Genomic DNA, 17,786 nt, shown 5'->3' with positions numbered 1-17,786 from the left:
AAAAATATGAAAAAATCCTCCATTTCAACTCAGTTGAAACAAGGAGTTTTAAGATATGCATATCTCGATAAGAACTGGTTGCTTTGCCTCGTCTAGCAATCGATTAAGTAAAGAACAAATAAGACTGGATAAACATAACTTAAATTACAACTTAGGAGTAAAAACATTCACAAAATATATGCCATCACACTTCAAGTATCGACTTAAAACAAAACACTGCACACTTTAAATAGTAAACAATCTTACGTTGCTTACCGGTGTCATGAAATGTTTCCTTTTCTGGCATTACTTCAGCATCCGTATACCAAACAAGTTTGCAGCATGTTTTAAAGATAAAATTTCTAAAAGTTTTTGTGTTTGGCATTGATATTTTATATAATCGCAATTGTGGTTGTCAAATCCGGGTGGGCGAAAAAAATGTCATTTCATGAGCCCGCGTCTTTCCGCTGACTTTGACAACCAAAATCCGCCATGTTTTTGACCACGCGGCCGCGCGATAATAATTTATAGTAATTTGGTTGACGTTTCCCCTCCAGGTCTTATAGAACTCAATGGTTCCGCCATATTTATAAAGTATAGAGCCCACTTCATGTAATATGGAAATATAGGGTTTATGAGGTAAGAATTACAGGGAATTGTGGGCTATGGCACTCATAGCATATGATTGATTCAGTTTATTTTTGGAAAACTGAACTGATTTGGAGAAAAAGCCAAACTTAAACAAAACAAAACTGAAACAAAACTATAATTGAACTGTTAAAAAAATAATTAAACAAAACAAGACTGAAACAAAACTATAATTGAACTGTTAAAAAAATAATTAAACAAAACAAAACTGAAACAAAACTATAATTGAACTGTTAAAAAAAATAATTAAACAAAACAAAACTGAAACAAAACTATAATTGTAAAATAATAGAAATGAAATAAGACCAATAATGGAGTGGAAACACTAGAAATTACTATGGCACTCATAGGCCACCATAGATATCCTATCAAACAAGAGTTACATATAGGGATTGTTGTAAAAACTATGAAATAAAACTGTTGAATGTGCCACTAAAAGAAAATACAGTCTGTTGTAAGCGCTTAAAGTGTCCAAATTAAAATTCTCCAATATCGTTTTTCTGACCTTTTGCATAGTTCAATATTTTGACAATGAATTTGCCAGGCGGAAAGCAAATTCATAGTATAAATATAATTGCCCATCATAAAACTTTTAAAATGGCCATGGGTATATAATTTTATTAACAATAACGTTTCGTCTTTAGCTTAAGACATCTTCAGATTACAATACATACATGTAGAAAGTTAGAAAACATATATACTAATTATACATTATTTACAGGGTGTTAATTTACAAGGTATAGTGATGACAGTGTTGTGTGATTTTTATGTTAAAGGACAGAGTGGTGTTGAATGGAATTAGATAAGATTTAGTGGGATGGAACTGCCTTGGACAATAAGAGATAGTTTAAGCTTGAAGTCTATTGCTATTTTAAATATTTTAGGTTGGGCAATTATATTTATACTAATTGACTTTGCCACTGCGTACCAGCTATGTCTTTTTTATGACAAATTTACATTAGGATTAAATGACTATCGAATTGTTATTAATGTGAAAAAACGTAAACATCAAGCATGAAAAAAAGTTGGAAAACACTAATTAACTGAATGGATTTCTTAATTCGACAACGCCACCTTGTTCACATACGTGGTCTGGAATGGAGGAGGTTGAGCGCCATAACCATACCCAGGGACCTGGGACGGCATTGGCTGCACTACATAACCTGGTTGGATTGAAGATTGATTGGACGTCACGACTACAGCGCCCGCGTCCTGAACAGGTACACCAGGGGTCACGACCACTACAGGATCCTATAGCAAACATATCAAAGTGATTGAGGAGAGGAGTTGGCAAATAAATTTTGGGAATAACTAAAAATAAAAGTGCTTAATTTTATCGTCGTGACATATCCTAATCGAGAAGTAGTAATTATATAGCGAGTTTATATTTTTATATGCATGTGCTAATTTTTCAATTTTGTTGAAAACGATTATTATTACAAATTTCAAAATACATGAATATGGATCCAACAATAACCGAGGCTAGCTATGTACGCCATTAATACATAATCTTCTGCTGATTTGAATACTGTAGCGTTGTTAAACGCACAAAGTTTATATAGAACTTGCCAGTTGATGTTTGTCATTAAAAAACGGTCTTTGGACACTGTTACAAGACGCGTTTGACTGTAGACAAGACCCTAGTCAAAGTATCATATAAACCTCGAGGACTTCATATTACACAGCACAACTTGCACTTCACGCACTGCACTTCCTCGACGAGAGCGCATTCTCTAGTAGTGCTCACGTGACTGATTAAGTGGCTAAGCCATGACGTCAAAGTTAAAAACACTTACACGTGGTGCGCAACAAGTTCCCATACATCCAATTATGGACGCGATGAAAGTAATTATAGTGAGAATGATGTAGATGACAAGAATATCGTCGCACTTCATGTTCCCTGAAAGAGAAAATATAAAAACTAACAAACGTACAACAGACTAGAACATTAATTAGAACATTAATTAGAACTTAGGCTTAACTAGAACATTAATTGGGTGGGTGTATATTCATATATTCAGTTGTGCTCTACTGATTTTTCTTTTGAAAGTGAATTGAATTTTTCAGCAAGAAGTTTAATACAGGTTAAACGATGCGCAATAAAAAATGTGTAAAAGCGACAAAAAGCCTGGGAATGTGACAACACTTACCATTAAACTATTTCACTCAGCTAGAAACGGCTCCGAAGTCTGAACCTGTTTTAATAAAAATCCTTTATAGTTTTATCGTTCTGAATACAGTGAGGTCTTCGCGCGCAAAGCAAGAAATACATTTTAGAGATAATGAAGTCTTAATTTGTAAATTTTACGGAGATAGTTTTCCAGTTTTCACCGGCGCCATAAGTTGAAATGGCAAAGCCTTAAACTGAGGCCAAGCTAAGTCTGATCTTCTTCTATAGTGAAGAACGCTCAATGTTAAAATAACAAAACACGCCTTACATCTTACTATTGTATAAAGAAAACTTGTACCATAACAATAACACTGATCACCCACATCTGTGCAACGATAATGGGATGACCTCACTTTGTTCACAGCGATTGTTACGACCATTAGAATAACACTACATTGCTATCCATTCCACTTTTCTTCATTAATACAAGGTACTACGTCAAATTTCACTGATCAGGACAAAATTTTTTTGGTTTTGTAGAAGCTGCACTAAATATTAAAGTTCTTGCTCACTTACTTCTAACCGAAGATCTTGTCTCTATTACATACCAATGTCCCAAAACCATCTTTAGTTGCTGTTTCCATGCATTGATTATATAAAGAATGACTTCAAAATAATTCAAATATTCTTTATTTTAAATTAACATTATAAACTTTTATCAAAGGACACAGAGTAAATTAGTAAATTAGTATGTATAGATCAAAATCATAACTACATTTCTTGTTGAGAAATATATATACAGGATCACTTTTTCAATCAATGTGCCAGAACTTTTCACTCTCCTTTTCATGGTATGACAAAGACAACTTTTATCTATGAAAGTCCTTGCTAATCAATTTACAATAAAACAAAGTTTGAACCCAAGCAAAAACCCCAGCGTTCTGGCTTCTGAAATGGCTCACTGAAAAATATTCTTTCTTGAACTGTAAAACAAGATCTTGAGCATAAAGCCTTAACTGAAGATTAACAATCATCACAACCTATGAAAGAGATTGTTGAAAAATACAAAAGTTTACCACTTCTGACATATTGTAAACAAATGTTGTATATAATGTTGAGTTCTAGCTTGGTGTTTTGAGATTTTATAACTTCTTTTTGCAAAATATCTCTCAGTTGTATACAGAATGCAATAAGAATGACTTTAGCAATATTTACACTAACTCTTAGCAATGGAAGTTTATGGAACTTACAGCCTTCTTCATTTCTGTAACACCAATGATTTCACTAGTTTTCTTTTGTTACAATGATAATAAGTGAAAGAATTGTATACTGTAATCAATACTTTTAAAATTATCCTTAAGGATGTGACAGCATAGTTCTTTTTATGGAAAGGGGAAAAAACAGCATGGAACATTCTTCTACATAACCACAAATATTTAAACTCATTTAGTTTCTTAGGAAGTGCATTTCCCTCGCGAGAAGAAATTGTATTTCACCTAAATTGATTCGTTTGTTACGGTGAAAAGAATTTTGAGGCTTCAACAAAAGTTAGTTCTCATTGTTCAAGACAGGAAAGTGTTCAGATGAGCAACTACTACCAACGTGTGACAGTTTGCTTTAACATATTCGTTGGTCAAACTACCAAGCTGCACTTTGGCCTTTCTTTTTACAACCACAAATGGATATTACTCCTCCAGATGAAAATGGGTGGCAAACGAGTGACGGGAAACTGAAAGTCTGAAGTCGTATGGATGACCATTCCCCTAGCGCCGGATTCCCTACTTGATAACGTTCATTGTGGTTGTAAGACTGGCTGCAACGTGGCTGTAACTCCCAACGTTGTTTATGTAACAAAGCTGGAGTGAAGTACACAGATGTATGGTCGTTTACTGCATGCAGGAATGTAGATATTGATAACGACAATGATGTTGAATAACAAAGTGTTGTTAATTCAGTAAATTTGTAGCAATCTTCCATAAACGTCATTGCAGTTGAAATTTTGGTAGCAGTAGTAGGATTCTGTAATATTTCTACATTATTTAAGAACCAGCAGCATCATATAATCTCCAGTTTGTTTTAAAACAATGCAGGTCGACCTTGTACCATCTCAATTTTCTGCCATTATAAAGCCAAGAAGACGAACTTGTTAGGATTAAATATCTTTGCCGGTTGTTCTGTCCCTTTCACAAAAATTTTGCTCTAATCAAAAGTTTGTAGAACGAATAAAAACGCAAAAACTGTGATTTTATAATACAAAAGTATACTTCAATTATCTTAGTATATTTTATACATGATGCGTTATCCAGTGAAATATTCATATCAGTGATTGTAAGTGATACTTTCCAACTTCCTTGAAAACAGCTTCCTACACTCCGGAAAGTAAAATAAGAAAAGAAAAACAAACAGAAAGAGCAAGTTATTCCAGTTCAAAGAGAACTTACAAGAAGTGTTATTGCGAAATTAAAACAAGCTTTTTCGTGCTACATTATGACACTATTTCTACGTATTTTACGTAAACGTATTTAAGTTTGAACGACGTGTTTTGTAGTTAAATTGATAGACTATTCACAAATCACCTGTCAGCTCTCTTGTAGTAGACTATTTTAACTAACAAATAGTTCAGACATAGCCATCTGGGGTAAATTGACTATTTTGAACTTCAAAATGATTATTAATCACTAATTAAACGTAAACATCAAGCATGAAAAGGAGTAGCAAAGTACTGATTAACTGAATGAATTTCTTAATTCGCCAAGAGCACCTTGTTCTCATACGTAGTATAGAATGGAGGAGTTTGATCGCCATAACCATACACTGGGGCCTGGGACGGCATTGGCTGCGCGACATTGCCATGGGCATAACCTTGTTGGATTGAAGATTGGTTGGACGTCACGACTACGGCGCCTGCGTTATGAACGGGTACACCAGTGGTCATGACCACGACAGGATCCTACAGTAAAAATATCAAGTGTGATTGGCGAGAGAAGGACAATAAATTTTGGCGAATCACAGTAAATTTAAAATACATGAATATGGATACAACAATAACCGAGGCTAGCTATGTTAGCCATTAATACATTATCTCCCGCTGTTTTCATTACTTTAGCGTTGTTAAACGGACAAAGTTTATATAGAACTTGCCAGTTGATGTTTTTCATTAAAAAACGGTCTTTGAAAAGTGGAAACGGTTACACGATGTGTTTAACTTTAAACGTAATCAAACTATCATGGCGGTAAACGGCAAGGACTTCATGTTACACAACACGACTTGCACTTCACGCTCAAATATGCACTGGAAGCTGGAAGACCTGAGAACTAGCGGAGCACCACATTTTCCAATCCGTGAATCAAAATACAGATACAGTGAATCTACTTTTTTACTGAGAGCACATTCTCCAGGAGTCCTCACGTGACTCAGGTGGTGGTTAAGCTATGACGTCACAGATTAAAATACTCACACGTGGTGCGCAGCATGTTCCCATACATCCAAATATGGACGCAGTGAATGTAACAATAGTGAGAATGATGTAGACGACAAGAACAGCAACAAAAACAGAGTAAACCGTGTCAATATCTTCGCACTTCATGTTCCCTGAAACAAAATATGTAATGTCAACGACTGTCAGAATCATTAAAAGGCGAAGTTTGTACATCTTTTGATTATGTTATCCTTCGATGACCCAAATTGTCCTTTACCAGGCAATAATTTCAGAAAATGTAACATTCATGTAAAATGGGGTGATTATCAATGGCAACATATAAATTAAAAATTTTTGAGCTTCCATTACACGTAATTTTATAAGCAAATGTCAGCAAAGTTTTGAAAACGCAAAAACAAAATAGAAAATCACGTAAAGCAAAGTTTTGGAAACGCAAAAACGAAACAGAAAATCACGAACAAATGCGAGATGATGGAAAAATACTCGGAAAGTGGGTTTTGTTATCTGGAGGAACATAGTATCAAATGATTTATTTCTTACTGAAAAAAATAGAGAATTGAAACTCTTTGCCAAACACCGAGAATGAATGAATCAATGAATGAAAATCTTTACTTAAAAAGGGTCGCTCTGTCATGTGCTAAATTCACTTGTTATCAATAGGGAAAAAGAAAGAAATATTTGAGTTCAGGTTAATTACAGCGTATAATAAACCTTTCATTAACCAAGCTTGCTCGGCCTTTAAAAATAAATATCGCACCTCTGTCTCTAAGTACTAACCTCGCCCTATGGCCTCGATATGTACAAAAACACCTCGGTACCATATTTTACCGTGAAGACCTCAAGCTTGGTTAATAGAAGGGCTAAGCAACACTCGCCTTTGCTCTACATAGCATTAAGTTTTCTTCCATACCGAAGAACGTTCAATGTTAAATATGAAAGCAACAAAACACGCCTTACATCTTACTGAATTATAATCAGAGTAGATAGATGTTGATGTACAATAACACTGATCACCCTGGTCGCTGCAACTATAATGTCCGGATGACCTCACTTCGTTCATAAGGACTACTATTATTATCAGAATAACACTTGCTACACTGGAAACAATAACGGCGATGATGTTGAAGAAAAGGGCAAACGCCATCTGAAAACACAAAAATGAGCTTTTGAATAAAAAAATGAACCCAAGTTACATGCAGCTTTCTGAATTATCTGCTTTTGCAAGTTATGTCTCGTGAAATTGTTTTCTCCATTCTTTGGGTTGCATTCCTCAAGCGTCGATAAACTGACCTATATATCAATCAACTGGATGTAGCATGTCACACGTCACGTCCAAATCACTAGAGTTAAAAATTACTGCGTAATACAAAACCCTAATAATTTTTTGAAGCCGTGATTTTACCCCAGACACGCGTGTGTAGTAAATCAATTATTACTCCGCGAGAGAATCACGAAACACTACACGCGTGTCTTGGGTAAATCTCGCGTGTCTGATATAAGATTTGGCTTCAATTATTTGCTTTAGGTAGCGTTCCATTTTTGAGGAATCAATTAAGACTTTTCAAACACCCTCATACGAAATATGTTTGAAATGTTGAGATTGTTAAGCATTTAGGATTCAAAACAATTATTGTGGTTATAAGAAAAAGGTTTTCCATCGAAATTCTCTATACTTTTGTTTGAGAAACGCTTACAAAGATGTACCCCACATATCCCACATGACAAACATACCCCACATATCCCACATGACAAACATACCCCACACGTCTTGCATACCAAACATATTCCACATACCCTTTACTACATTCAATCGTAAAAAATCCACGACTAAAGACGCAAATCAAATTGAAATGTTGTGCAATGTCATGTATTGTTTTCGAAAGCATTTTTAAAGAATGGAGAAATCAATCATCTTTGAAAGCAACTATTTTATTAATTTTTTTTCGTCATTTTGAAAAGTGCTGTGCATGCGATAGTCTTCTACTACCTGACAAAGTATCTCCGACAGTCGACTAAATCTATCCGATGTTTACACCGAACTCCGGTTAGCCAAACTTACCACAAGGCTATTTTTCTTAACTCCCGCCAAAATACTCAAGACTCCAGGCACGACAAACTAACAAAACGAAAATGAGCATTGTAAGATATTTGTTGATATGGATCGTCCACGTTAGAGCAGCACTGATAAGGACGGTTGGTGTTGATTTTGGTGTTGATGTGAAGATGACTACCTGTAAGGATGTCGAAACATCAGTCAACACCCACACCAACTGTCCCTCTCAAAATGGAAAAAGAAGTACTAAGCAATTTTCTGATGGTGTAAAAAGACAAAATAAAAAACAATTAAGATGATCATAAAAATCAAAAAAGTAATGTTTGTCATAAAATGTAAACATGTATTCTTCGTTAGCAAGCTACGTCATAGCAGCCATGTTGGATGATTTAACAAAGTATTTTCCTTATTTAAAATGCAAATTTCATCGAACATGGCGAGCATTCCATTCTTCTCTTACTCCCAGGGGGATGGTTGCAACCCACCAATCGGCAAACGTGTAATCGGTGTCGGTAACACAATGGTGTCATACCGGACTGGACGTAAAATCTCCGTCGATACTCTGAAATTAACTCATTATTCAAACATGCACAAACACTCATTGTACTTATTTTCCGCATTTTTAATAATAATATCCTTGTTACACAGCAGCTCCTTTTTCTACCTGAAATACATCTACAGGTAAAGTATTTCTTCATTCATGCAGTTAAGAATTGTCGTTTATCTGAAAAAGTGTTACTTTACAACTTTACAACATCAGTTAACTAAACTTTCAATATACGCAGAAACTATACCAAAACGTTTCGTCATTAATTCAATTGAAGTATTTTATACAAACGTTTGCATTAATTAAAACTTTGACAATACGCTGGAGGCCTTATGCAGAATTTCCACATACTTGACTTTTAATATCCCATGGATTATTACTGATTTTGATATCAAGCACGCTGTAATTTACAAAAGAACACTCTTTGGCTCTCATTTCGCGAGCAAGAATTATTGAAAAATTATAGTTATTCATTTCCGACACTTTTTAGAAGAGTAAATCAAATTGTGATGACACAGCAAGCACACCGTGTCCCTTGGTTTCAATCAATAATTGATTTGAGGATAATGAAACAAAAAGTCCAAAATTTCATGATAACTTCGTCGCTCTAAAGTGATTTTCATTCCCTAAGTCTTTCTATTTTCATAAGTTTTAAGGTTTTCCGCGTGGAGAGGCCTAGTCTTTCATGCTTAGCTCTACGTTGAAAAGTTTCAAACTGTAGCTACGAGGAAATAACACAAACTTGACACGTAGGGCGTCACTGTACAAAGAAAGCCTATCTTATTGTGTGTAGATAGAAACAAAGCAACCTAGCCACATTTCAACGAACGAAAGCAAATTTTGCGATGGTAAGAGACAATTGAATGCATTTAAGTGCAAGAATAACCATAAAAGTGCTCACTTATCTTACTTTTAAAATACACTTACGCGACCATAGGCCAGGCGCTCTTCCGGACAGTTTACTGGCCGAAGGCCACCACAAATAATAGCAATGATAGCAAAACCAAGCATAATCGATCCTGTCACAATGGATCCAATCGCAGTACTTCTTGTCATCACCATTTTCGCCAATGATTTAGGTTTTGGTAGAAACGATGAAGCAACAAAACCTTTAGATTTTCTTCGAACTTCCTCAATGCAAGTGGTCTTGACTCTGTAGCGAAGAAAGCGCAGCTCAAAATATTTTAAGACGTGTGATTTTAATTTTTAAATACCTTTACTGCATTGCCATTGGTTGTGAAAATTACCCCAAATTGAATTTTACCAATCACATTGTCCATGGGGAACTTTTTCTATGTAAATGTTTTCAAGAACGTGCTCTGAAATTCTCAAATCCGTTGAATGACGCAAATCCGTTTTAAAAAGTGCGTGTTTGTTTTGGCCATAGACCAGTATTCGCTGCAGCTCTTCCAGACAGTTTACTGGCTGAAATCGCACCACAAATAATAGCAATGATAGCAAAACCAAGTATAATCGACCCTGTCACAATGGACTCAATCGCAGTGCTTCTTGTCAACACCATTTTCGCAAATGATTTAGGTTTTGGTAGAGACGGTGAACAAGCAACAAAAACCTTTGATTTCTTTGAACTTCCTCAATGTAAGTGGTCTTAACTCTGAAGCGGAGAAAGCGCAACTCGAAATATTTTAAGACGTGTAATTTTAATATTTAAATACCTTTACTGCATTGCTATTGGTTGTGAAAATTACCGAAAATTGAATTTTACCAATCACATTGTCCATGGGGAATTTTTTCTACGTAAATGTCTTCAAGAACGTGATGTGAAATCCTCAAATCCGTTTTAAAATTGCGGGGGTGGGGTGGGGTGGGGTGTGTGTGGGAGAGTGATTTATCCTGATTTTAGCATTTTTTATGAGGAGATAAATTTAGCAAATTCAGCGAGAAAGTATATCAATGTTTAAAGAAGATTCTTCACAATTTCAAAAAATATCCTATCAAATAAGAGTTACATATGGGGATTGTTGTAAAAACTATGAAATAAAACTGTTCAATGTGCCAACAAAATAAAATACAGTCTGTTGTAAGCGCTTAAAGTGTCCAAATTAAAATTCTCCAATATCTTTTTTCTGACCTTTTGCATAGTTCAATATTTTGACTATGAATTTTCCAGGCGGAAAGCGAATTCATAGTATAAATATAATTGCCCAACATAAAACTTTTAAAATGGCCATGGGTATATAATTTTATTAACAATAACGTTTCGTCTTTAGCTTAAGACATTTTCAGATTACAATACATACATTAGTTAGAAAACATATATACTAGTTATACATTATTTACATGGTGTTAATTTACAAGGTATAGTGATGACATTGTTGTGTGATTTTTGTGTTAAAGGACAGAGTGCTGTTAGATAGAGAATGGAATTAGATAAGATTTAGTGGGATGGAACTGCCTTGGACGTTAAGAGATGGTTAAGCTTAAATATTTTAGGTTTGGGCAATTATATTTATACTAATTGACTTTGCCACTGCGTACCAGCTATGTCTTTTTTATGACAAATTTACATTAGGATTTAATGAATATCGAATTGTTATTAATATCAAAAAATGTAAACATCAAGCATGAAAAAAAGTTGGAAAACACTGATTAACTGAATGGATTTCCTAATTCGACAACGCCACCTTGTTCACATACGTGGTCTGGAATGGAGGAGGTTGAGCGCCATAACCATACCCAGGGACCTGGTACGGCATTGGCTGCACAACATAACCTGGTTGGATTGAAGATTGATTGGACGTCACGACTACAGCGCCTGCGTCCTGAACAGGTACACCAAGGGTCACGACCACTACAGGATCCTACAGCAAACATATCAAAGTGATTAAGGAGAGGAGTTGGCAAATAAATTTTGGGAATAACTAAAAATAAAAGTGCTTAATTTTATCTTCGTGACATATCCTAAACGAGAAGTAGTAATTATATAGCGAGTTTATATTTTTATATGCATGTGTTAATTTTTAAATTTTGTTTAAAACGATTATTAGTACAAATTTCAAAATACATGAATATGGATCCAATAATAACCGAGGCTACCTATGTACGCCATTAATACATAATCTTCTGCTGATTTGAATTTTGTAGCGTTGTTAAACGCACAAAGTTTTATATAGAACTTGCCAGTTGATGTTTTCATTAAAAACGGTCTTTGGACACTGTTACAAGACGCGTTTGACTGTAGACAAGACCCTAGTCAAAGTATCATATAAACCTCGAGGACTTCATATTACACAGCACAACTTGCACTTCACGCACTGCACTTCCTCGACGAGAGCGCATTCTCTAGTAGTGCTCACGTGACTGATTAAGTGGCTAAGCCATGACGTCAAAGATAAAAACACTTACACGTGGTGCGCAACAAGTTCCCATACATCCAATTATGGACGCGATGAAAGTAATTATAGTTAGAATGATGTAGATAACAAGAACAGAGACAAAAACAGAGTAAACTGTGTCTATATCGTCGCACTTCATGTTCCCTGAAAGAGAAAATTAAAGACTAACAAATGTATAACAGACTAGAACATTAATTAGAACATTAATTAGAACATTAATTAGAACTTAGGCTTAACTAGAACATTAATTGGGTGGGTGTATATTCATATATTCAGTTGTGCTCTACTGATTTCTTTTGAAAGTGAATTGAATTTTTTAGCAAGAAGTTTAATACAGGCTAAACGATAGGCAATAAAAAAATGTGTAAAAGCGACAAAAAGCCTGGGAATGTGACAACACTTAACATTAAACTATGTCACACAACTAGAAACGGCTCCGAAATCTGAACCAGTTCTAATAAAAATCCTTTATAGTTTTATCCTTCTGAATACAGTGAAGTCTTCGCGCGCATAGCAAGAAATACATTTTAGAGATAATGAAGTCTTAATTTGTAAATTTTACGGAAATAGTTTTCCAGTTTTCAGAGGCGCCATAAGTTGAAATGGCAAAGCCTTAAACTGAGGCCAAGCGGAGTCTGATCTTCTTCTATAGTGAAGAACGCTCAATGTTAAAATAACAAAACACGCCTTACATCTTACTGTTGTATAACGAAAACTTGTACCATAACAATAACACTGATCACCCACATCTGTGCAACGATAATGGGTTGACCTCACTTTGTTCACAGCGATTGTTACGACCATTAGAATAACACTAATACATTGCTATCCATTCCACTTTTCTTCATTAATACAAGGTACTACGTCAAATTTCACTGATCAGGACAACATTTTTTTGGTTTTGTAGAAGCTGCACTAAACATTAAAGTGCTTGCTCACTTACTTCTAACAGAGGATCTTGTCTCTATTACATACCAATGTCCCCAAACCATCTTTAGTTGCTGTTTCCATGCATTGATTATATGAAGAATGACTTCAAAAATAATTCAGATTTTAAATTAACATTATAAACTTTTATCAAAGGACACAGAGTAAATTAGTAAATTAGTATGTATAGAGCAGAATCATAACTACATTTCTTGTTGAGAAATATATATACAGGATCACTTTTTAAATCAATGTGCCAGAACTCTTTCACTCTCCTTTTCATGGTATGACAAGGACAACTTTTATCTATGAAAGTCCTTGCTAATCAAATTTACAATAAAACAAAGTTTCAACCAAAGCAAAAAACCCCAGCTTTCTGGCTTCTGAAATGGCTCACTGAAAAATATTCTTTCTTGAACTGTAAAACATGATCTTGAGCATAAAGCTTTAACTGAAGATTAACAATCATCACAACCTATGAAAGAGATTGTTGAAAAATACAAAAGTTTACCACTTCTGACATATTGTAAACAAATAGTAGCTAAGTTTGTTCTAAGAATCATATAATGTTGAATTCTAGCTTGGTGTTTTGAGATTTTATAACTTCTTTTTGCAAAATACCTCTCAGTTGTATACAGAATGCAATAAGAATGACTTTAGCAATATTTACACTAACTCTTGATTAGCAATGGACGTTTATGGAACTTACAGCCTTCTTCATTTCTGTAACACCAATGATTTCACTAGTTTTCTTTTGTTACAATGATAATAAGTGAAAGAATAGTATACTATAATCAATACTTTTAAAATTATCCTTAAGGATGTGACAGCATCAGTTCTTTTTATGGAAAGGGGAAAAAAACAGCATGGAACATTCTTCTACATAACCACAAATATTTAAACTCATTTTGTTTCTTAGGAAGTGCATTTCCCCCGTCAGAAGAAACTATGTTTCATCTAAATTGATTCGTTTGTTTACGGTGAAAAGAATTTTGAGGCTTCAACAAATGTTAGTTCTCATTGTTCATGCCAGGAGAGTGTTCAGATGAGCAACTACCACCAACGTGTGACAGTTTGCTTTAACATATTCGTTGGTCAAACTACCAAGCTGCGCTTTGGCCTTTCTGTTTACAACCACAAATGGATATTCCTCCTCCAGACGAAAATGGGTGGCAAACGAGTGACGGGAAACTGAAAGTCTGAAGTCCTATGGATGACCATTCCCCCAGCGCCGGATTCCCTACTTGATAACGTTCATTGTGGTTGTAAGACTGGCTGCAACGTGGCTGTAACTCCCAACGTTGTTTATGTAACAAAGCTGGAGTGAAGTACACAGATGTATGGTCGTGTACTGCATGCACGAATGTAGATATTGATGACGACAATGATGTTGAGGAAGAGGAGTTTCTAGATGATGACATTGACGACGAATTCGAGGCAGACCTTTAAAAACAGCGCGCCTTGTCTTGCACAATATGATTATAACTTTCAAAATATTATCTTCGCAACAATTGCTAAAATCCAACCTAATGCACGAGTGAAATATGTATTTCTTTTAGGCATTTTATTTATGTTGCCAGTATTATCCATTGAGCTCTATAAAACCTGGAGGGGCAAAGGGGCCTGGACCCCGTGGTCAAAAACATGGCGGTAATGGCGGATTTTGGTGGTCAAAACTTCCACTTTAAAAATTTTTTTCAATATTCACTCCCTGATTTCTAATACTGTTTGTATGAACGAAAACAAGTGAGAAAAAACAATTACGATACCGACAGCATATCATGTGAAAATAATGCTTCAGCATTGCGTGAAAAACACAGTACAGACACACATCAAAATAAAGAAGATCGACGGTAGAGAAACGCATATATTTTGATGTAACATTTAAGTTATTTTATGACATTTTAGCCTTTTAAAAGTGAAAATCAAACGGCATTCTTTACTAGACCTGTCAATCTCGTCAAACTTATACATTATTTCATGCTTTTGTGTGTTTGACTGTTTGTAGACAGTTTGGTGCACCTATTTTTCTTGCTTCAAATGGATAAATCTGTGTAAAAATGCTCCTAAGGAAGCGAGAAAATGTTTGCTTCAGTCCTACGACATAAGTCAACAGAAAGTTTACCATGGATAAGTATCATAAGTGTATTGTCATTACCTGATAAATCTACTGAAAACTCATAAAGAAAGTATGTTGAACTAGAAGAGCTACAAAAAAGAAAAAAATTCAAAACACCATGACACTGTTGCTTGGTAATTTGTATTTTGTAAACAGCTTGGCAGAATCTTGGATCTATTACTGAACAGAACTACATTAATTTTCCATTGAAATTACAAACTTGGAAACTAAAGTGCATTGGTTTCTCTGACAAAACACTGTCTATTGCTGCATGAAGGCAAAATAGTTATTTGACAGTGTAGGTGAAGAAATTTATCAAGTTCTATAGATATTATTGTGCATTACTTACAGTTTTTGGAATTGTGTAATATATGTCATGAACAAGATATAATTTTTCAAAATGCTAACCCTTCGAGCACTACTACTCTTCTGTTTTGCTTAAACAACTTACAGCTACCAATACTAATTATTTATATGTACAAACTAACATTTGGGAATTAAATGATAAACAACTTGTTAAATCTTTGTATTTTACATCAAGCCTTTGAATTAGTTCCTTTTATCTCTTGGTAAAAAAATATTAATGAAAGACTTACAAATCAAGTTTCTCGAAAGTAGTATTTTGTACAAAGAAACTAAATAATTGGAAAGGTCACATGTTGACGACAGACTTTGCTTCTTTGACTAGGTTGCTTGACCATGAGCAAATTTAAATTTGTTTGCAATTTGTTTAGAGAATTCTTTTTATTGATTTCTACTAATTCTTCATAAGACACAAAGAATTTCTTCGCCATCTATTTTTGCTTCTTCTACATTCAACTTCATTGTAACCAATGCATCCGATGTGAATTTGTGGATCACCTGGAATCATACCAAGTATGGATTTGATGAGATGAGACAATAATATGTTTAATTTTTCATGCATATTAATGATATAATCATAAGCTACTGTTGAACAAAAATTTCAAGGTAGAAACAAATCTTAGCACATTATTCAACACACTACTTTTATCTTGGTTTTGAAGTAGTAACCTGTTTACTATAACAATAAATACTTCATTTACAGAAACGCTAAGTAGTACTTTAATACTGTTTGCATAAATCCAACTTTCCAATCACATTATAATTGTCTACACTATACAGTCAGTCAAATTGAGCAGGCAAACAGTTTAATAGTTATTTTTATTATACAACATATACCATAGTTCTCATTAATTTTGCATGGCATTGCATTCAATTTCAACACAACTCTGTTGTAAACCTTTCCTTCATCTTTTCAAAAAAAAACATGAACAAATTATGCCCCATTTTTGGGAGGTAAACTCAATTCAAATCAGGAGAGTTTAGCTTGATGCCTTGATCATGATACAAGATGGATGCAAAACTCGATAAAAATTGACAGCTTCGCCACGTCTGGCGAGCGATTAAGTGAAGAACAAACAAGACTGGACCAAAATAACTTTAAATTAAAACTTAGTAGTAGAAACACTCTTCAAGTATCGTGTTAAAACAAAATAGTAAAACTAATACTGTGCTACTTACCGGAGTCAAGAAATGTTCCTTTTCTTTCGCTATTTCAGCATCCGCAAACCAAAAGTTGGCAGTTTAATAAATAAAGTTTTAAAAAAGTGTTTATGTTAGGAAAATAAATAGTTTTGATATTTTCTATACTCGCTATCGTGGTGGTCAAATCAGGGTGGGCGACAAAAACTTTATTTCATGAGCCCGCGTCTCTCCGCTGACTTTGACCACCAAAATCCGCCATGTTTTTGACCACGCGGCCGCGCGCTAATAATTTATACTAATTTTGTTGACGTTTCCCCTCCAGTTATTATAGAACTCAATGGTATTATCGTGCGGAATAGCTCTCTATTAGGTCTGGCACTAACACACAAAATATAAATAACATGACGTGTTGAGGGAAAAATGGCGGATTCCGAAATTGCAATGAGCCACAAATTTTAAAATTTCAATGTAATATAGCAATAAAACTGCAGCTTTTTGGAGATGACAAGAAGTAAAACTGCGTTAAGCATGTAAAAGTCTTTTTGTCTTGAATTTTTCACGACCTCTCTGGAGGTGTCCAACGGGAATGAAAGAAAATCGGTCACAGATCACGGACTATATGTAGAGGAAAACCGGTAGAGAGTTTTAACCCTGAAGCTCTGATTTTTTGGCTTTGTAACGACTGAAAAATAAGATGGCAAGTTGCATTGAAATTTGAAAGTTGAAGGTGACGAGGACAATTTCAGTTTTGTGAGGCATTTTTAGAAGGTGAATACTGAAATTACAAATTTACAACAACATAAGAACAAAGATATTCATATCTTCAACATATTCATCGATATTGAAGTTGTTCACATAGGAACTGGTTGAAAACTTTGCTTCGCTTAATGACAACAGAGGTACTTTACTTCGCATATTTTGATGCAACTTACTATTGTTCATCAAAATGTCTTTCTGATTATTTTTCTATGTCGATTTGTTTTGTTTCTTCACTGATATAATAAAGACGTAATTTGAAATTATTATGATATTAGCGATGTGAATAACAAAGTGTTATTAATTCAGTAAATTTGTAGCAATCTTCCATAAACGTCATTGCAG

The 17,786-nt window shown here is 34.6% G+C and overlaps 1 protein-coding gene across 3 annotated transcripts; it reads right to left on the bottom strand.

The window, feature by feature from the left end:
- Window positions 1–2,504: 2,504 nt before the first annotated feature.
- Window positions 2,505–12,843, bottom strand: LOC124450237. 3 transcript variants are annotated; one of them, XM_047000839.1, is made up of 5 exons: window positions 12,826–12,843; window positions 8,237–8,293; window positions 7,135–7,321; window positions 6,196–6,329; window positions 4,986–5,687 (listed from the first exon to the last, which is right to left on the bottom strand). In XM_047000839.1, the coding sequence occupies exons 3-5, from the start codon at window positions 7,319–7,321 to the stop codon at window positions 5,481–5,483; spliced, it is 528 nt and encodes a 175-aa protein (XP_046856795.1). In that variant the 5' UTR covers window positions 8,237–8,293; window positions 12,826–12,843; the 3' UTR covers window positions 4,986–5,480. The 3 variants fall into 3 exon arrangements, 1 of the variants encoding a protein (XP_046856795.1); XR_006949917.1 differs by lacking the exons at window positions 4,986–5,687; window positions 6,196–6,329; window positions 12,826–12,843 and adding an exon at window positions 2,505–2,527 and having other exon boundaries at window positions 8,237–8,463; XR_006949918.1 differs by lacking the exons at window positions 6,196–6,329; window positions 12,826–12,843 and having other exon boundaries at window positions 8,237–8,445.
- Between the last annotated feature and the right edge of the window lie 4,943 nt (window positions 12,844–17,786).

The sequence above is a fragment of the Xenia sp. Carnegie-2017 genome, unplaced genomic scaffold, assembly GCF_021976095.1.
Source record: "Xenia sp. Carnegie-2017 unplaced genomic scaffold, XeniaSp_v1 HiC_scaffold_24, whole genome shotgun sequence".
NCBI lineage: Eukaryota > Metazoa > Cnidaria > Anthozoa > Malacalcyonacea > Xeniidae > Xenia > Xenia sp. Carnegie-2017.
Note: the sequence above shows the minus strand (reverse complement) of the source record. Positions and strands in the feature narration are given on the sequence as shown.

Coding starts and splice junctions, on each gene's coding strand:
- LOC124450237 (XM_047000839.1), bottom strand. CDS start 7,321: ATGGCGTTTGCCCTTTTCTTCAACATCATCGCCGTTATTGTTTCCAGT. Junction 6,330..7,134: donor TGATTATAATTCAGTAAGAT/GTAAGGCGTGTT, acceptor ATTTTGTTTCAG/GGAACATGAAGTGCGAAGAT. Junction 5,688..6,195: donor GAACATGCTGCGCACCACGT/GTGAGTATTTTA, acceptor TTTTTACTGTAG/GATCCTGTCGTGGTCATGAC.